The sequence below is a fragment of the Ptychodera flava genome, chromosome 3 (assembly GCF_041260155.1).
Source record: "Ptychodera flava strain L36383 chromosome 3, AS_Pfla_20210202, whole genome shotgun sequence".
Lineage (NCBI taxonomy): Eukaryota > Metazoa > Hemichordata > Enteropneusta > Ptychoderidae > Ptychodera > Ptychodera flava.
In genome coordinates this window covers 7102211-7122647 of record NC_091930.1, presented here as the reverse complement: position 1 = coordinate 7122647, position 20437 = coordinate 7102211, and the positions used below count along the sequence as shown (strand labels likewise).

Here is a 20437-nt window from a genome sequence, read left to right as displayed (position 1 = left end):
CCATTTATAGCCAGTTTTGTAAAGAGGCCGAGACTTGCCACGAGACGGATAAAGAGAGGAATTCTCATGCTCTCTCTGCGGGCGATATTTTGAAACCCATCGATGATATTAAATTCTCACCGCGGGGATGTGTTTCGCATTAGTTGAGGTTTGTAATTGTGCAAGAAAGGTCTTTATTTCGCTAAAACTACTTAACTTAGATCTAGAAGGTGTTCCCAAGCCCTAGTCGCGTCTTGGATGAAATGCGAGCCACAGAATGTCGGAGATAGATCCTAATCGCTACACCCTGGCGTTGATGTTTTCTTAATAAATATCCCGCAACCCGATCAGCAACACCGCAGTGCCTGTTAATGCCGGCAAACTTCAACATTTAAGACAAACAGGTCCGACGAAATTAATCTTATCTTGTCCACTGCATTTTAAACATGTATTAGCCATGATGAAAATCGAAAAACATATTTCTCTAACCCGGTGCCTATTAAATATTTACTTCGAATTGCTTGCCTCTCCCCAACAAGGACACAGGCTAGCATCCCCTTTCACAGTTGAACTTGCGCGTTCGTTTTAAAGGTATACAGTCACCTGTAATCTGTGTATACAGTCACCTGTGTCCATATATAGTCAAAGGGGCATAATTCCTTGATATTCAAAATGCCCATTTGAGGGCGCTGTTTTTACAAAGCGGCCACCCGCTTAAAATCTGTTATTGGTTAGATTGTCTCTTCCCATGGTATACTGTGGCAAAATTGGAACAGGTGACAGTCTACCTTTAAGGTAGAACGCGCCTCTGGGACAGGTATTCGGACTCTCTAAGTTTTACATCTTTTCTAATAAACCACTTGTCGAGGTTCATTTTAAAGCTCTTGGTGAAGGAAAACTTTTCATCGGCTCAGTTTTTCGACATTCGAAAATTTAATTTTTCTCCACGAGGTTAACACAGGGATAGCGGCCATTTTGAAATTTAAGTATCGGTAAATCTTGGGTTACTTGTTTCTATACCAAAATTTGCACGGTGACCTCAGACTTTAATTCTTGATTTTGAACGAGAATGATTACGAGATTCCTTAAGAAAAATATGCGCAAAAGTTTTAAGTCTTTCACTTTCGAGGTGTATATTGCCTTACGGTAAAATGCTCCCTAGCGACACATATTCGAACTCTCACACGTTTACAAAACTTCTTTGGTCTACCACTTCTCGGGGTAGGGATGGGGGCTCATGGAGTAAATAAAGTTTTTATCGTGGCTTTCTTTTTTAAATCGAAAATTTAATTTTCCGCGTAGAGGCAACACAGGGACGGCGCCATTTGAATTCTATGAGTAGGAAAATATTGTGACGGTAGTTTGTTTCTTTAGTACCAAAGTTTGCAGCTGAACCCTGGTTTTAATTCTTGACTTCGGAAGGGAATAGTTTTAAAAAAACTTTTCCACGGAAAGTTTGAGGAAATGTTTTTGTCTTTCAATTTTGAGGCGGGTACTACCTTAAGTTGATATTTATTGTAACGGCGTTGACACTAGGTATTTGAGTTATGTTGCATAGTAGTCGTTAGCCTGAACTTCAGAACGTTAGATTGTGGATTAGGAAATTTATATCTTGGAAAGCACTTGCAGTGACTAAAATATGAGAAGCTGTTTCAAATTTTGTAGACTTTTGTCGTCTGAAACTGTTTGATTTTTTTTAATTCTTTTGTTTTGGATGTTAAGATGCGGGTTGTTATTTCTTGTCTTTCATAATCTTGTTGGCTTTTTATTTCCCCCTTTATACCTTTGCTTGTAGATTTTGCGTGTCTTACCTCTGCCAAAAGTTGCCGTTTAACCCTTTGAGCGCCAAAGTCATTTTTGTCGCCCATAAAATATACCCAAGTCAATTTTTTCAGATTTTTGCCAAAATTTTGATAACAATCTGTAACCGATGAAATGTGATGTCCATTGGTCCAAAATCATCAGAAAAGTACAGAAAAATTCATAAAAAATGGTAAAATATTGAACTAAAATTTTGGTGGGAAAATTACAGCACTCGAAGGGTTAAATATCATGAGTTCAAATTACATTTTGAGATTCTATTTCATTTTTATGTAACGTGTTGAATGTGTCCCTTTGTTTTGTTTGTTGGTTTCGCTGGCTCTTTATTTGTGTTTGCGGGTTTAATTCCCTTTTTCCGTTACTTTTTATCGTCTCTTTGCGGTTCTATCGAATTTGTATAAGTGCTAGCGGGCATAATGTGAATGGAAAAAGTCAATTTCCTTAATTGCTATCAGTAGATAAACGGATGAACAATGTAAAGAAAAATCGATATCTCCAAACGAGAGAAATATCTTCATTTAGTACATTTATCATATTCATAGCAAAGGAAAAAAATAGCGCAGGCTTATCAATCCTTCAAACTGTAGACAATGTTGTTCCAGACTGTCATATGATATGCACTTTTCAAAATTGACAAAGCTTTAAAAAAATTAGAAAGGCAACTTTATCCTTTGTAGCCGTGGTATCACGCTTCTACAGGATTTCCTCGGCTATTCGCGGCGAAGAAATGTCGCTGCCCAATACAACCAGAATGAGTGTATGAGTTTAATTTGTTTTGGTATTTCAATTGTCGAAAAACTCCTGGGAAAAATTATGATAATGATAACTTGAACCCATTACTGTTTATTGTTTTACTCGGTCTGACGATTTAGCTCTTTGTATTGAAATTTTGGTAGTGAGTTCTATATCGTCTGCTGTAAATATCTACTAACAAATTAACCCTTTGATTGCTGTAATATTTCCCATCAAAGTTTTAGTGCAACATTTTACCAATGTTTATAAATTTTCTGTAATTTTTTTGATAATTTTGGACCAAACAGACATCAAATTTTATTGGCTTCAGTTTTTTATCAAAATTTTGGCAAAATTCTGAAAAAAATTTTAACTGGGCTACAGTTTATAATGGCTACAAAAATTGACTTTGGCGCTCAAAGGGTTGAATAGACGCTGTTTATGTCTTACATCTCAATTAAATTTGCTCAGGAGTATTGATTTGAAAGTCCAGTGCGAATTTTTGAAACTGTTTGTAATTTTTCAAAATCGTCAATGTAACTTACAGACCACCAAGAGAGAAGGACTATTTGTCAAACTGTTAAGTAAAAAATTCTCCTGCTTTTAGGTAGAATGCGTCACGGGGAAAGATATTCGGACTATCAATTTTTTACATTATTTTCTGATCTACCACCTATTTGGGCTCATTTTTAAGCTCTTTGAGTAAGAAAAATCATTTCCGTCTCATTCTTTCGAAAAGCAAAAATTTTATATTTCCCCATGAGTATAGCGGCCATTCTATATTTCAAATATCTGTAAATGTCAGGAAATTTGATTCGCGAGTACCAAACTTTGAGGGTGACCCCGATTTTATTCTTGATTTGGTAACAGCGTGGTTGAAACTTTCATTGAGGAAAGTTTGAGCCGAAGTTTAAGTCTTTAACTTTCGAGGCGCGTACAACCTTATAAGGTAAAATACGCCTCGCAAACAGATTTTCGGACGCGCACATTTTTCTAAGACTTTACAGATATTTTGTGATATATGGACTCATTTTTTAGCCTATGGAGCCTTTCGCCGTCTCTCTCGTGTGATACTGGAAATTACGAATTTCAATATCACCAAATAGAGTTAGGCCTAACAAGGAGAACATGTGCCACTTTGAAGTTCAAGTGTCGGTAAAGTGTTTGGTAGTTCCAACACAAAGTTGACGCAGGCGCAGTATAAAGCATACCAAGTGGCGCGGACGCTTCAAACGAAACAAAAAAATACAACCAAATACAAAACAGTCGTAACTAGGATATCACGACAATGAACAGAAAGTATACTTTAAAGGGCGAGTGTTTCGGAACATCGATTTTACAAGTTCTGAAACTGCTCTTTTCATCATTTGGCACGTATCTTCCGTTCATTGTAAGTGTTAAACAGACAAAAACGACAGGGAAACTCTCACTTCCGCAGGGAGCTCACTAGAAGGGGTTAATAATGTGAAAAGCTATATTGTGTCGAGCAGGAGTTGTCTGAGAGTTTTACCGGCCATAAAACATCTTAGAAGCGAATCTACGGGACGAGTACCCGGGGCATATTGGTGATGTATGGTCAATATAACGTCTAACTTTAGGTTGATGAATACACCGGATGAGTAACATCTTTTAATATAAACCTCTCTTTTTTTAATGCACTCTTTCTCGCTCTCTTTCACGCAGATGTTGCTATAGAGGTATTTCAAGCCAACACAAGCGAAGCGTTCATCTTCCCGAGTAACAGCAATAGCGACGCCAATCAGGCGACAGTGCCCGTAGCAGTTTTCACGGAAGCAGGTAAAAATAATTGCATGCGTCGATGTTTCGATTCGGGGGGAAAAAGATGGCTTTAAATTTCCAGACTTAATGGCAAAGAAAGATATTTCCTGGGTAATAAGTCACTTTTTGAACATCTATGACCCCTGATAGAATACGTGCGATGTTCTCCGATGCGAATCGAGTGGCGTACAAGGGAGAGGCTGAAAGCGACATCTATGTGTAATGATTATTCAGAAAGCCTTTAAAAACAATCTCTGTCTGATATTTATATCTAGACTTCATCCTTTAAAGCTATACTGGCAAAAGTATATCATTTATTCTACATTCTGTGTCCGCAAAAATGGGGGTTCTCCCCGAGAAAAAAGAAGGTGAAATACTCTGTATTCAACTACTCTGTATGTCAACTTGTCTATATATATATATATATATATATATATATATATATATATATATATATATATATATATATATATATATATATATAATATTGAGTCGACTTTGAGACAACACAAACTAAGTTGTGGGGTTAAGCGATGAATACATTTGGCTCGTGAATTGTCAAAAGTAATTACGATCAGGTTTAATGTCACTAAGTGGCCAGGTGTGAATTGACACATTCTAGGCGCAATGAATGCCCAGACACGCAGTGACAAATCTCACACTAATCAAGGTATATTTAGTGCTACTCATACTTCACCATGGCAACTGACATTCATACAAAACGTTACATCTCAATAACTGCACGCGCGGTATTTCCCGCCGCCTCACATTCAACTTCGTCGAGGTTCTCTTAAAATTCCCGCTTTTATTGCAGACACGTCCGGGCACACTGCCGCATGCATTGTCTGGTACAAGAGTGCGTCGTCTCTTCTACCTAGCACAGATATCAACGCTAGGTAAGTCGGAGAATTGCGCATTTAACAGTTGATCAGACTATCGCATAACAGGAAAAATCGAATTCTATCTAGTGTTTAGTTTATTCTATCCTAAGTATCTAAATGGTTTCCACCCTGCTAAGTTCATAACAGCATTCTGTTCCACACTTTTTATGGTTGTCCTCAGTCTTGCGAGATATTCCAAGTTGTTGATATTTTGATTTTTAATTTAATTTGGAATATCGTAATTGCATAATGAATTAGTAGTTACAAGATCATTGAATAAGTTATTAATTACATGCCAGGGAAGTAAACTAGTGTTTCGACCGACTCACTTTCACGATTTTTCAAAACTTTTCACGAAAACCACTACGTTACAAATGGCAGCTCGTACTCACATCACGTAAAAATCGTTACCCACTAAGCGCAGCAGTGAGCAGGCTGCCTCGTACCTTTGCTGTGTTTCAACCGTACTTACCCCCTGCCTCCGACATATGTCTGCTAATTGACGATGAATCTCACTATGGCGCCTTCATCCCTGAGACATAATTCTTTAAACTAAAACCGCCGACATACACACGTAATTGTCACTGAATAAGTCAGTCCAAAATAAAAAAAAATGTGTTTGTTTACCGTAACTTGGCTCCAATTAACAGGCTTGGTGTGCAGAGAACTATTTCCATCTTCCTTCTTTAATGTTTATTTTACTTGTTTCATTTTTATCACTTTTCAACAAAACATTCACAATGAAAGTTCACCATTCTTGCTCTAAGTTTTCAAAATATGCAAAAGTTAAGGCTGGATATAAGTAGACTTGGTAGGGTTACTGTAAACACGAGTATTTTCCTTGTTCTTCTTAATTAATATTCATTCTTTTAACAGATCGGCCCACCAGGACGGGCAAATCAACAGTGACGTAGTATCGGTGACGTTACATCCTACGCAAGTACAACCATTCAACGAACCAATCACGTTGAGGTTTTCTCATCACCAAGCTGGAAATAATCCGGTGTGTGCCTTGTTGGACGTCTCTCTCACTTCAAGGTAAACAAATGACATATTTATTGACTTATTTGTTTATTTTTTTATATGTTGTGTGTAAGTTGTTTTATGTACTTATCAACTGCTAGTATAAGTATATATATATATATATATATATATATATATATATATATATATATATATATATATTAGAATTAATCATCTCTTGTATGTCTATTTGTTGTTTTTTTAGTTGTTTGTACATATATATATGCTTATAAATATATATTTTATCGTATTATCATTTGTGACCTATTTTGTTTAATGTATATAGGCCTAAGTTTCTGTATCGTGAGAACACTTCAAAAGCTGTTGATGATAAGCTTGCACTTTCCGCTTAATGATATCTTTTCGTAAACTACATATCAACTTCATGGTCAGGGAACAGCGCCATGAGAGTAGTTAGCAGCTCAAAACAAAACATGAAAATTATACGATACAAATAATATTTAAACATACATGCATGCATGAATACAAACAGACATACAGACAGCTGCAAACGTACATAGATACATAGATAGATAGATAGATACATACATACATACATGTATACATACATACATACATACATACATACATACACACATACATACATACATACATACATACATACATACGTACGTACGTACGTACGTACGTACGTACGTACATACATACATACATACATACATACATACATACATACATACATACATACATACGTACGTACGTACGTACGTACATACATACATACATACATACATACATACATACATACATACATACATACATACATACATACATACATGCAGGCAGGCAGGCAGACACACATAAATAAATAAATATGTGCATATACCTCCATGCTCTCTTTCATTCATCTATCCGGGATAGAATAGTGTACGTTTTATTAGGTGCATATCATTGTCATTTTAAGCATTTTCTATGATTTCTTTCTTCCAGCAGTGTGTGGAGCGATAGTGAGTGCGAGACGGTGTCAACGACAAGTGACGTCACCACCTGCAACTGTCACCATGCAACCAACTTCGCCTTGCTGACGACATTAAATGACGTGAGTACAGCACTCCTTGAAGTTGTTGAGAAATGAGTGAAAGTGTTCGCGCACGAATGGAGCCGTTTAAATGAAAAGTGGCAAAAATTTACTGATACGTTCTGTAAAAGACACAGCTCGCTGAAGTACACGACATGCAGCCCGGTTCGGTTTCCATAGTGATAATTCACTGAATGGACGTACTGAGCATTTGAAGATTGACGCTTGTTTTACGTCGAAGTGTCTAACTCGCTCTTCGCTTCAGAGGCCAAGACAAAATGTGTCTCCTACTTTTCACAAGGGCTCTACAACACCAACTTCAATCGATATTATACCAGTGATTCCTCTAATTTAACCTTTTTCTCTTTTCTAGGACGATACTGTACTCAAAGTGCCTCTCAACGCGATAATGGTGACTGGTGTCGTTATTTCACTCTTATTTTTGGTGGCAACTTTTGTACTTTTGTTATATGTAAATAGGTGAGTGCGTCAGAATTGCCATTTCCTGTGCCACGTTGTATAGCGCCCTCCGTTAAAATGTAAAATCTCTCTCTCTCTCTCTCTCTCTCTCTCTCTCTCTCTCTCTCTCTCTCTCTCTCTCTCTCTCGTGTGCCGTTGGCATGGAAATAGCTTATGCGTTCCGATCATGTCGACCATACGTCCCTTGGTCGCCCATCGGAGAAACGAATGAGCTAACTCCTAAATGATAAGCCTTGCAATCAGCTGGGAGTTTCACCGACGAGACTTGCTCAAAGCTGTCGAACGCCCTCGTTTTTGATCGGTTTTACACGACGCACATGGCGCACATTCGGTCGTTAATCACGTACGAGTTTGAAGTGATGACAACAAAATGTCGAAGCTCTTTCTAATTGATAGCAGAATTTTTATGAATATTTAAAATATATGTTAAAGCTTCACAGATCGTCAGATAAACCATAAATAATAAATTTTCCATTCAATGTAGAGTCTCTGTTCTTCTTTTATCTTTAATGTCACTAATTTCTCGCTGTTTCCTCTTGCTGTCTTTCGTTTGTACTCCTGTTTGTCTGTGTGTCTGTCTGTCGTACTGACTGTCTATTTTACTATTGTCTTTGATTGTCGTCCTTTCCGATTACAGAAGTTTGGAATCTGACTGGGCACTGGTTGTAAAATGTTTTCTATTGACCTACATAATCGGCCAAATCACGTTTCTGTCCGGGATAAACCCACAGAAAATCAGGTAAGTTCTAAAGGCAGCAAAATTTACTATTTTTGTCCCCAGCGGACAAAATTGCTGTGATAAACAAAATGAAATAACATTCGAACTATGCAAGATCACCCTTCACTAACATCGCTTGACCTTGTCACATCCACCCCATCCCTCCACAAAGTTATATTTAGTAATGTTCACAACAGAATAATCACGATAGTGTGAGAATTAACACGGTCTAGTTGCAAATCTTGGTTTGAAAGCTCCAATTTTGTAGATTTGTCTATAAAACTAATATAACTCGAATCCGAATTCGAAGCTGAGAAGCGATTCTGAAAAAAGTTCACTGATCAGAAAATTGTACTGCACAGTACACATTCCGTGTAGTAGTCAGAACTATTATCTGAGCCACGTACTCACACGTAAACCCCACCACAGCACAAGGCTTGCTCCGTTGTTCGCAGAACACATTTCAAATTGTTTGAAGGCGGTAAAATATGACTTCTTTTGAGATTATTTTGGCTATTGAACGCGTGTCTTGGCGTACGTGTCATCATCATAGATTAACTCCGACGTAAAAATGCGCAGAGACATTCGGAATGCCGATTCTTTTATTTAAATGTTTTGTTTGATGCGCCGCGAAAAGTGCATCGCCCTTTACGGAAGACTAACAGCCTTGAAAATGACACTGTGCAGTCTATAATTTTCGCGCCTTAAACATTAAAAGTTGCGTATGGTGAAAGGGCTCCCACAGTTGAGTGGTTATCACCGTTCGTTTTACAACAGATTAAGCTGCGTGTCGTCTGCTAAATTTGAGACTTGAAAGCGCTGTCACCGTTTGGCATTTGCCTTTATCGCAGATGGATTTGGCGAAATGTCTCTCCCAGGGTGGAAAAGCTCGACATGGACTTACAGTAAATAGATTCCCCGGGAATTGACGATCGATAAGTCTGTGAAATGTTACGCTAAATTAGCTGACACTGTTTACGCTCCTGGAAGCAAATCTGCGTGGACGCGAGGTCGCCCGCCATTTTCCATCCGCCTCATTTCAGGCCGGGGATATTTTCAAATGCCCGAATCGATCTACAGGTACCTCGCTTAGTAGAACTGCTGTCACGGCGACGGAAATGTAGCCTTACACGTTAAATACGGGTGATTTCCCAGTCAGTGGACTGTGTAGACAACATTCTTCCGATTTGCAAACATTCTGTCAGTCCGAAGTTATCACGTAATTACCTTCCAAACTCTCTCTTCGATTGTCAGTATTGGGCACCGGAGGGAATTTTTAAACGAATCTTTTCCTTTGCCACCTGTGAACGCGGAAAGCTTAGATTAGTTTTGCTGGACCTTAACTTTGACATAAAGACAAAAGTTAATGTCTGTTAGGTATATTTTCGCGATCAAATTCTCACTGCTGCACATGATCATAATTTATAGTACTCGCCGTAAGACTGTAATATCTTTAGTTCAAACTTTCAACAAGAAAACTTGTGACCATTGTCTTTCAAAATTAAAGTCAGCGGGATAGTCATAGTTCAAATTTTAGCATTCGGGGAAACGAAATGCGTAATAATTGAAATACAAATGGCCGTCATCCGTATGTACGCTCTTTGGGAGAAATTTAATTTTGAAGTCGATGTTCACAATAATAAGACGATGAAAATTCATTTATTCCAAGAGCCTTAAAAGAAGCCCTCACAAGTGGTCGACCAGCAAATTGCTGTAACATTGTTATTGTCCGAATATATGTCTCTGAGGCGATTCTTGCTTTAGGTTTCCACTCGGATTTATATGAACAGGTTTGGTTACAGCAAATGCGTAAACCAGGTCACAAGTTTTGATGCCGCCTCTCTTTTTGTTACAGATGATTTGCAGATTTGTGGGGATTCTCTTGCACTACCTATATTTATCTGTGTTTTTCTGGATGCTTGCACAAGCCGTCCTCTTGCAATTGAAGATCGTCCACGCCTCGGCTACGTCGGCCACCATCTCACACTACTGCCTTCTGGGATGGGTCACACCTCTCCTCGTCGTGGCCAGCGCCGCGGGACTGAAGCATGATCAGTACGGGCACGATAAATAGTGAGTATATATTGCAACGTCAGCACTGTTCGCGTTGTGCGGTACGCCACTTCTTGTGACGTCTTACGCTAGTCAATGGCGTCTCCTGTCTGGTTCTTTTCGACTGCGCGCAAGGCAGTCAATGTGGTGTATTCGCGAACCGTATACAGTTTCACATGCGCTGCCACTTACATAGAACACGATTGGAAATATTTTGGGATAATAAGATTTGTAGTAATATTGGTTTATTCAGTAAATTTAAGCTCATCTACTCTTCTGTTTTTGCAATCACATATTTTTAAGGGTAATCTGTAATATTGTAACTTTCAGCTATAGGGTACCCAACACTTTTGATACATTTGCACAATAAATAGATTTCTACCATTTCAAAATGACAGATCCTATTGTTTTCTTTGAAATTGTCATTATTGTTTTGTCCATTTCCCAAGTTTTGGTAATTTTAGAAAACAGAGGGTCATGTCCAAGGTGGCCCTGAAAAATAGAGGGTCATGTCCAAGGTGGCCTTGAAAAATAGAGGGTCATGTTCAAGGTGGCCTTGAAAAATAGAGGGTCATGTCCAAGGTGGCCCTGAAAAATAGAGGGTTATGTGTCCAAGGTGGCCTTGAAAAATAGAGGGTCATGTTCAAGGTGGCCTTGAAAATATAAGGTAGTGTTGTCATGAACAATTTTTAGACATTTTCAACTTTTCAATTTCAAAATATCTTTTTAATACAAATATTTCACCAGCTACTTGAACTCCTTGTATGTTTTAAGTAAATAGAATAAAAAAATACAATTTTAACTATTTTACTTTGCCTTATTGAGGTACTAACTTCAAAAGTATGAAATACCTTAGTTTCCTGAACATCTACCACACAATGAAAATGACAGTTTAGCAAAATAGGAGAGTTTACAATGTACTATCAGCAGTCAAACAAAGTAGTGGTTAAAACTTTCGAAAAATCGCAATTTGACAATCGTGATATATCAAAAACAGGTAATAGTCCAGTCAAAATAGGGTTAGACCCACCACAAATTGCAACAGAATTTTTTTTCAGAATGCATTTTGAAGAGGTGCCCAGAACAACATATCAAAAGTTTACTCGAATCTACCTTGGGGAAATATGTCTAATTTGCATAAATCAAATATGGCTGCCAGCCGTCCTACAAAATAACATAATTGGCCATATATCACATGTTAAACAAGCTATTTCAGTGATTTCAAAGTCTGACACTACTTATTTGGCACGGGGGATCATTTTCGAGATATTGTGTTGTGTATAGGTACTTCGTTAATTTGCATAATTCCAATATGGCGGCTAACATTCCTAAAAAATACATTTTTGGTGCTATAGCACGTATTAAACAAGCTATTTCAGTGATTTTTAAGTGAAAAGTATATTTATTTGGCATGGACAAACAATTTGAATGTACAATTCTACACAGGCACTTCGTTAATTTGCATAAATCCAATATGACGGCCAACATTTATACAAAGTACACTTGAGGTCATATACCACGCATTAAATAAGCTATTTCAGTGATTTTAAAGTTAAATATAGTTCTTGGACATGAAGAAACACTTTTGGAGTTTCGTTGCTTTGAAAGAGGGTTTGACAATTTGCATAAATTAAATATGGCTGCCAAATTAAATAAGGTTCTGGTTCTGTTAAGTCCTTGGACATTTGTGTTTAATTATAATGGTGGTATTTCTATATATATGACGACTATTTACAAATATGTTACCGTCTGAATATTTTTTTCTGAATAACATTGAATTCACCTGTATACGACATTATTGTAAGTTGTATGGGTGTTTAACACTATAGAGTGTTGAAACACGTAATCTGTTATGTTTACTGTAAAGAAAAGACATTTACTAGATGTTTAGTTTTTAATGTAGACTGAACCTTCTTCTTATGGACGAGTTCATCTGGAAGTACATCTGGAAAATGACACTTTTGTGTATTATGTCACTTAAAAACGGTCTGATAGTAATTGTGTTTGCTTATTTTATATGAAGTCAGGACATTCGGTGGGATTGTGAGGTCTAGTGATTTCTGAGTGCATTGTCTGTATTATAATTTGTTGTTTTGGAAATAGATTCTTTAAACTTTTTCTTAAATTCAAACCAGGGCTTCTTTGATTCTCTTAGTTCTGATGTATGGACTTCATTGTTGTGAAAAATAGACTCTCTTCTTCGGTTTCATTTGCTACTATTCGTTCGACTTGCCTCCTTGCTTTACGCACTTTTCCTCCGATGATATGTTCTATTTACCGTTTTCGTTGTGTCGGTACCGGTCTTGTCCGTTTTTCACTACAGTATGTTACTTTCTATGTAAAGTCATTTTGTTTTTGCATGCCCTAATGTTCCCAAATGTTTCACTTTTAATGAAGCCCTTCAATGTTGCCGTAGTGTGACATGGCTTTCTGTGTTTTAACTGGATTGTATCAGTTGCTTTTGTGTATTCCGCTGCCGAGAATTTTCTTTGTTGTGTCGGTGACCTTTATAATAGACAATTTGGCCCGAATATGTTATTTCTTGATAAGAGTTTCAACCGAAAATTTAACAGTTGATGCATTTTGTTGAAGATGTTCGATTTAAATTCATTGAGCTTGTGTTGCATTCGAATAAAGAAATATTCCATCTCAGAATGTCAGCCAAAAGATATTTGTTACCCATGTTGCTGTATCATTCTTATTTCTGTATCGTGAAATGCAATATCAGCTATACCCAGTCAAGCTGGAGACTCCATACAGCACCGTCCCACATATTTGTTTTCAGAATTCATTGTTAAGTTCAAACCTGTTGTTTCTATAATTTATTTCTAGCATGGCTGGCATATATTTTTGTGGTTTTCCGATCATGCAATCGTTTTGTAACGTTTCCAGATTAATGCTTCGTTGACTGAGTCAAATGCTTCATTATGTGATGTACTAGTACTTCCATTTACTCTCTGTCTAATGTTACCAAAGTCGCATTGCTTAGAACTTGATTTTCTCAATTTTCTGTATTAATATGTTTGTGTATGTTATGTATTTTTGTTGTATTTCCACGTTTGTTTCGAAATGTTAAAGTTAAGACTTCAGAGTCCACTTATCGAGCGTTTTATGAACTTTATGCTTCGTGATCGAGTTTTGAGTATTTTTGGAAGGAGGTATGAAAGTGGTGTCTGTATTTACTGTCTAATAGATTAAGATATCGTACATTTTTTGTTAGGTTTTTTATTTCTTCTGTTGTCCGTTTTTTGCCTTCTGTTGTTAACTTTGTGTAGTATCGCTGTTCTCTCATTTGTTGGTGACATTTTCTTATGTTATGATCAGCATCTAGAGCTATTGTTTATCAAATATTTGATTGCTATCTTCTTATTCTTAGATAGAATTTCATGATTTGTTTAAGTCTCATAATATACCGAAGTGTCATTTTTCCAGATGTACATGTTTGCATCGCGTAACAGTTGGATTTTGTGTTGCTGATAAGGTGTTTGAATGAATTTTACGCCTTTGCTAAGCATATAGTTTTCATTTTTATAAGTTTATTTAGTGATAAGATTTTTATGAGTCTGACATTGTTTGCAACAATGCTAAGTTTAATTTGTGTGTATTGTTATTTTTGATCAAATTATTTTTGTATATGCATTTTTATTAGCGCTATTTTGGCTATTTTGTTTATTGTAGTTTAGCTATTATATATGATGACTCCTTGCCTTTCATCTAGGGGGTCTTCTAAAGATGCACTCATCCATAAGAAGGGAATTCAGTATAAATAAAAAACTAAAGATTTTGTGAACGTCTTTGTAAATAAAAATCCAGTAAACATTATATACAGAGTACATGTTTTGACAAAGTACAATATTAAACATCCATACAAATTACAAATAATGCCGTACACAGATGAATCCAATGTTACTTTCAGTAAGAGAATAATTCGGACGACTAACAACCATTTACTGTTTCCATATACAGAAAAATCAGAACATTATTATAAAATCGCATGACTATCTTACATCTCAATAGTAAAAGCGCATCAGCATATACTTATGTAAATCCATTTTAAGACATAAAAGTAAGTCTGCCAATTCGCTTTCACGTTTTTTTCAAAATGCAGTATATTTATGGAGTATTTTAACACATTCAGGTACCAAAAAACACCTATCAAAATAAACTTTAATTCTGAAATGGATAGTTACTTATAACTTAATTTGTAGCATACTTTTCACATTTCTTAAATATAAATGTCTAAGGACTTAACAGTTTCTTCTTGATAGATTCGCTGTGCTAAAAATTATACCAGAATATTATTTATATTAAAACCTATTAAAAATTTGACATAAATTGGCAGCCATATTTAATTTATGCAAATTATCAACGCGCCTTTTTAAGATATTGAACCACCAAAAGTGTTCCTTCATCCCCAAGAAATATATTTAAACTTTAAAATCACTGAAGTAGCTTATTTAATACGTAGTGTATGACCTCAAACATACTTTGTAGGTAGGTTGGCCGCCATATTGGATTTATGCAAATTATCACAGTGCCTACTTAAACCATTGTATCTCCAAAATTGTTTGTCCGTGCCACAGATATATACTTCTAACCTTAAAATCACTGAAATAGCTTGTTTAATACGTGCTATAGCACCAAAATGTATTTTTTAGGAATGTTAACCGCCATATTGGAATTATGCAAATTAACGAAGTACCTATACACAACACAATATCTCGAAAATGATCCCTCGTGCCAAATACGTAGTGTCAGACTTTGAAATCACTGAAATAGCTTGTTTAACATGTGATATATGGCCAATTATGTTATTTTGTAGGACGGTCGGCAGCCATTTTTGATTTATGCAAATTAGACATATTTCCCCATGGGAGATTCGAGTAAACTTTTGATATGTTGTTCTGGGTACCTCTCCAAAATGCATTCCGAAGAAAAAAATTCTGTTGCAATTTGTGGTGGGTTGGGTGCCAAAATCTCGTAGATTGACTGGACTATAAAGGATCAAAATTTGTAAGATTCAAAACATTCTGCAGAATTATATGATAAGTACAGTTTGCAAAATTTTTGTTTATTTCACTGTATTTACATTTGCAAAAAAAGCAAATTTGACTAGATTTATTAAAAAGCAGTTAACTTAACTTTGTTGCCAAGTAGACTGCACAAAATTAAGAAATTTACCTTAGTCTGTAGCAACAAATTATGGTCTTGTGCCTTATTTTTCAATAATTTTTGACAAACTTTTCAAAATCCTATAAACCCAAAATATTTCCAATCGTGTTATAATTACTCCGAATCCTTTAACTTTTTCATCATGATTCAGATTAAACCCTTTTATTCCTTAAGCTGTTTGATAATCAATTGACAATTATATGTATACCATCTTGTATTGGCATTGCTGAAAGATGAGAGATCCACCGAGACGCTCATGTTCCCATAATAATGCATGTACTACATATTGTGGTTATGATATCTGGGGCGGCAAAGATCCAACTTTCACCCAGATTGTCACGTTCTATAAACGTTCTATACGCTTTCATTCAGCCAATACGAATGAATTTTAACCAAAAGAATGAAACGACGAATAATTTAATTAATGAATTTACGCTTTTTGTATCCTTTAGCTGCTGGATTAGTATATGGAATAAAGTGATTTATGCCTTCATTGGACCGGCGGCGTTTGTCATTCTTGTGAGTACAAAGGTTCATTTTAAACCGTTCTTTTAATGGGCTGGACAACCATACTGGTATAAATTGACAGTGTAATTTGTATTTACTACAAACGCCAAGGAGATATGGTCTTTTCCTGAGTTCAGTGATGAGAACAGCGAAGACACCTTCATCTCCTTTCATTTTTTCACATTTTTTGTTGAAAGCGATTCTTATGATAACCAACAAACATATCGCGTACTATACTATGTGGCAACTATGTGGAATTCGTGGTTATTGTGGTTAGATTTTCAGAGTGTCGTCCATCTTTAGTTCAGGGTAGATTAGTTTGAATTCTACTCTTGAAAGGCATTGGATACTTCAATGAGTAGATTGTGGGCATTATCTTTTTGCATCAATTGACAGTAATTTAGCGAAAATGGTCGCACGTGAACAAACGTTTTAAAAGACATAGGGCTGCATGGCAACCATGATATTCTATATTTTTCAAATGTCGTCCCTCCAGGTTACTTTTGTGGTGACGTACTCATCGGTCCATGGCTACTTCTCTATCAAGAAAACCGATCAGAAAGGAGCAGCAGAGATGGGGAAGCTGAAGTAAGCAAACTTACGGTAGAAAGTGTAAACTTCTACTAGGATTTGATGGGCATTACTGCGGAAACCAACCACAATTTTGCCATTTATACGTTCAGGGTTTACAATCTACTTGAAATTGCGGAAAGTTTAGTTGACCTTTAAACAGTTATCGGCGACTCGCAGCTGGGCTAAGATGCAGCTGCCATGACGTCACTCATCCTCCCAGTAGGACTCACAGACACTGTATATCAATTGTAGTTTATGTTATACGGCACATTATAAGGTAGTATACGCCTCGAAAGTAAAGGGCTCATTTGCTCAAACTTTACTCAATGAAAATTCCGCCTTACCAAGGATAAAAAGAAGTGATCACCGTGCAAAGTTCAGTACTAGAAACCAATTGCTTTCAGCGATTAATGATCGTTTTTGTTTGTTTTTGCATTTATTAAAGACATGCATTCCGAGCCCCAATGATAACACTGCCATTGCTGATGATCACGTGGACTCTGAAAGCGTTCGCCATCGAATTGAGAAGCGAGGCACTTTATGCAATTTTTGCTCTAACTTACATAATACAGGTAAGAACCATCATTTTTACATTTCATTTCCAATTTATCAAGACAAACGAAGTTTAAAGCGGTAGACAAAGTGTAAACTACACAGCGGTACAAGGCAGATGTCTCATACAAGGTGCAATTACGCCATCAACCCCACGGGATACTTTTGGTAGCAACAGTAATAACAAAGGGCCATTGTGATATTGTACTATCTTAACAGAGCAACGTATCATTTGATAACCACATTATAATGTGTGTGACCTTCATATAACTATCCAACCACTATAAAAAGCTTTGTCAAGCACGTTCAGACGGACAAGACTTTCCGTATAATTTACTTTTCTAGCTTGGACGAGAGGTTATCTTAATAACATTCTCAAATTTACGAACTTGTTTATGAACATTGCGGAAACGAACACGTGGACTGCCTTAAGGAAACAAGTAATTGTTTAAATGTCAAACTATGTCAAACTTATTTTAGCCAACCTTTATACAGGGTTGGTACAACGATTTATTGAGGATGACAATATTACATAACGTTGCCTTGTAAAAGAAGCGGTACCACTATCCCCCTCCCTCCCCTATCCGAACGCTTCTCCGAACGACCAGTCCTTGACGGATTTTCGTTGTCTCAAATAATTTTATTATAGTCTACTAGTTTATCGTGTGTTTGGAATAGTTTCGGAGTTGTAGGGCGACTGAAGATTTCGTCGTCTTGTTATAGTGAAAATCCATTTCGAAATTGTGACTTTCAAATATCGTTTAATTTTGGGTGATGTGCATCTCTCATACCCGATGTTACTGAGAAAAACGATTATTATTCCTGATTATGAAAGAGAACGGTTTAAAATTTTCCTTTCGAAAGGTTAAAGTAAACGCGGAGATCAGTCATTCTCAAAGTGCATACGACTGTAACTGACTATGATTCCAAATCAGCTGGCATGCACTTACTTTGCCAATATCTTACACACGATATGATTTATGCCACAAACATTGATACTTAGCCTTTAGAAATACGGCAACTAGTTTCCCCCACTCTCAGCTAATATTTTTGATACGTTTTACATCCAGTTGGTTTTTCCCCAGACAAACATTTCACACAAGGGGCACTTAGTATTGTATAAAAATCAAATAATGTTAACTTCGAAAGAGTCGTTAGCAGTTATTTGAATACTCTTCTCTTGCAATTGTGTTAGTCTTTGGTACAATATTTGCTTAATCGAAAACTTTGAAGTGATCTGCCCTTTGTTGATCAGACAAAATAAGGAAGCCTTCGTAAATGTAGCCTTACCTCGTCGCCAAAATGAATGTGTTCGTCGAAGTGTGTTTGTCTGTATGTCTGACATATATTTTATTTGCACTGCGTGTTATTCATTCATTTAAATCCCTCTAAAATTGCAATTTTCTCGAGTAAACTACAATGATTATCACTGATGGGCAGCAAGATGTTGATCCTCGTTTGTTGATGCAATCTAAAATGTTTGCTCAAGTAAATCACAAACCAACGGCATGCTGGTACGATCAAATGAACATTCGACAATCGTAAATTTAATCACATGTTAGTCCATTTTACTTGAATTGGTTCAAAAAGCCAGGGAAAGGGAGTGTGACGTAGATATAATTAGATTGTATGCATTTTACATGCAATTTTCTTGAAATTTGGCCACGATTTGTGGAGTAAATTAGATTGTACTTCATTGTACGTACGATCGGAATCCTTTTCTCCGGGCAATCGCCTCGAAGTTGTTGATACGGCAACACAACTGGTTTCCTAAAAAAAAAAACGAAATTCGCACTTCAATCGATACTATATCGTGACATGAATTCACTTTACGTGTGTATCTGAATCTCTGATGTCGTGTCTCTGTGTTTACAGGGAATGGTTATTTTTGTTTTCTACGGAGTGCTAGATAATCAGGTAAGCAGGGAATGGATTTCAAAACAACTAGCTCAGAAAGAGCTTTTCACAGTGAGAACGGTAGAATGCGTCTCTGAGGACAAATATTCGCAGTTTCAAACTTTTACAATGCTATTTTGTTTACCACTTGTAAGGGCTCATGTTGAAGCAGTGGGATAACTCATGTCTTCACCGGTTTATTTTTGTGAAAATCTGAAATCAATTATCCCCACAGAGTCAATACTGGAATGGCCGTTATATTTAGAAATTTAAATATCGGTAACTATAGGGGAATTTGTTTATCTAGTATCAAACTTTCTGCGGTGACCCCTGAATTATTTTATTCGTGATTTTAAAGTTTTCTTGAAGAAAGTTATTATTAAAATAGTTTAAGTCTTTCAAATTTGTCGCGCAAACCAGCTTAATGCACCTGGACAAAATCAACAGGACGGTTAATAGGACGAGAAGAAAGTCACAAATCTGCGATACGGTACATATAGCCACGCCCACTCATGCCGAATAGCGTGACAGCCGTGTCCGTGACAACTTGTGATAATTTTCAGTTATTATGTGTCAGTTTATTCAGATCGCCTTGTTTTTATCAGAGAGAGAGGGGAGAGAGAGAGTATATCTGTGTGTTGTGTTCAGGGAAGGCGTAATTACATCTTTGATTTGGGGAGCTAGGATTGAGCACACGTCTCGGTGGATTTAAGTTATTTATATTGATGCAAATTCCGTATATTTTTTCATATCCTCCAATAAGATGCGAATACATTATTTAGTGTGCTCCACAATGTTCATAAATTTCTCATTCTACAAAGTTCTACCTCGTGGGAGAAAAACTTTACCCCTGTGCACAGCTTCGCTTTATTGATTTCTCTCCTTTTCCAATCGACAACAGGTGCAAACGCTATACCGTAGCAAGTTTGGCCACAACCACAAAGCCGTCCATGACTCGTCAGGTAGGGCGTGGAATGACAAAGTCGAAACCAACAAAACCAGCCCCAACAACTTCAGGGCTAGTTCCATGACCAGCTTCAGCAGCAGGGCCAGTGAGAGTTTCGCCACCAACAGAAATGACTCGACCGCGTCCCTGTCATCGTCAACTGCAAGACGTCTGGTGAGTGTAGACTGTAAATAAGTTGTTTATTATACTTCTGCCAGATCTGTAGAGTTTTTACGTGTCTGTATGTACGGACGTACAACTGTAACTATGTACTTATGATTAGGTGT

The 20437-nt window shown here is 36.8% G+C and overlaps 1 protein-coding gene across 3 annotated transcripts in view; it reads left to right on the top strand.

Moving 5' to 3' along the window:
• Positions 1–20437, top strand: part of LOC139129476 (adhesion G protein-coupled receptor L2-like) — a 133110-nt gene that overhangs the window by 109917 nt on the left and 2756 nt on the right. For all 3 annotated transcript variants that reach the window (XM_070695114.1, XM_070695113.1, XM_070695115.1), the window contains 12 exons: positions 4216–4329; positions 5126–5207; positions 6069–6230; positions 7167–7275; positions 7628–7734; positions 8372–8473; positions 10308–10525; positions 16129–16195; positions 16680–16771; positions 17202–17328; positions 19184–19225; positions 20106–20324. In XM_070695114.1, coding sequence (XP_070551215.1) covers positions 4216–4329; positions 5126–5207; positions 6069–6230; positions 7167–7275; positions 7628–7734; positions 8372–8473; positions 10308–10311 — 680 coding nt within the window. In that variant the 3' untranslated portion in view covers positions 10312–10525; positions 16129–16195; positions 16680–16771; ... (1 more) ...; positions 19184–19225; positions 20106–20324. The remainder of the gene's footprint in view (positions 1–4215; positions 4330–5125; positions 5208–6068; positions 6231–7166; positions 7276–7627; positions 7735–8371; positions 8474–10307; positions 10526–16128; positions 16196–16679; positions 16772–17201; positions 17329–19183; positions 19226–20105; positions 20325–20437) is intronic.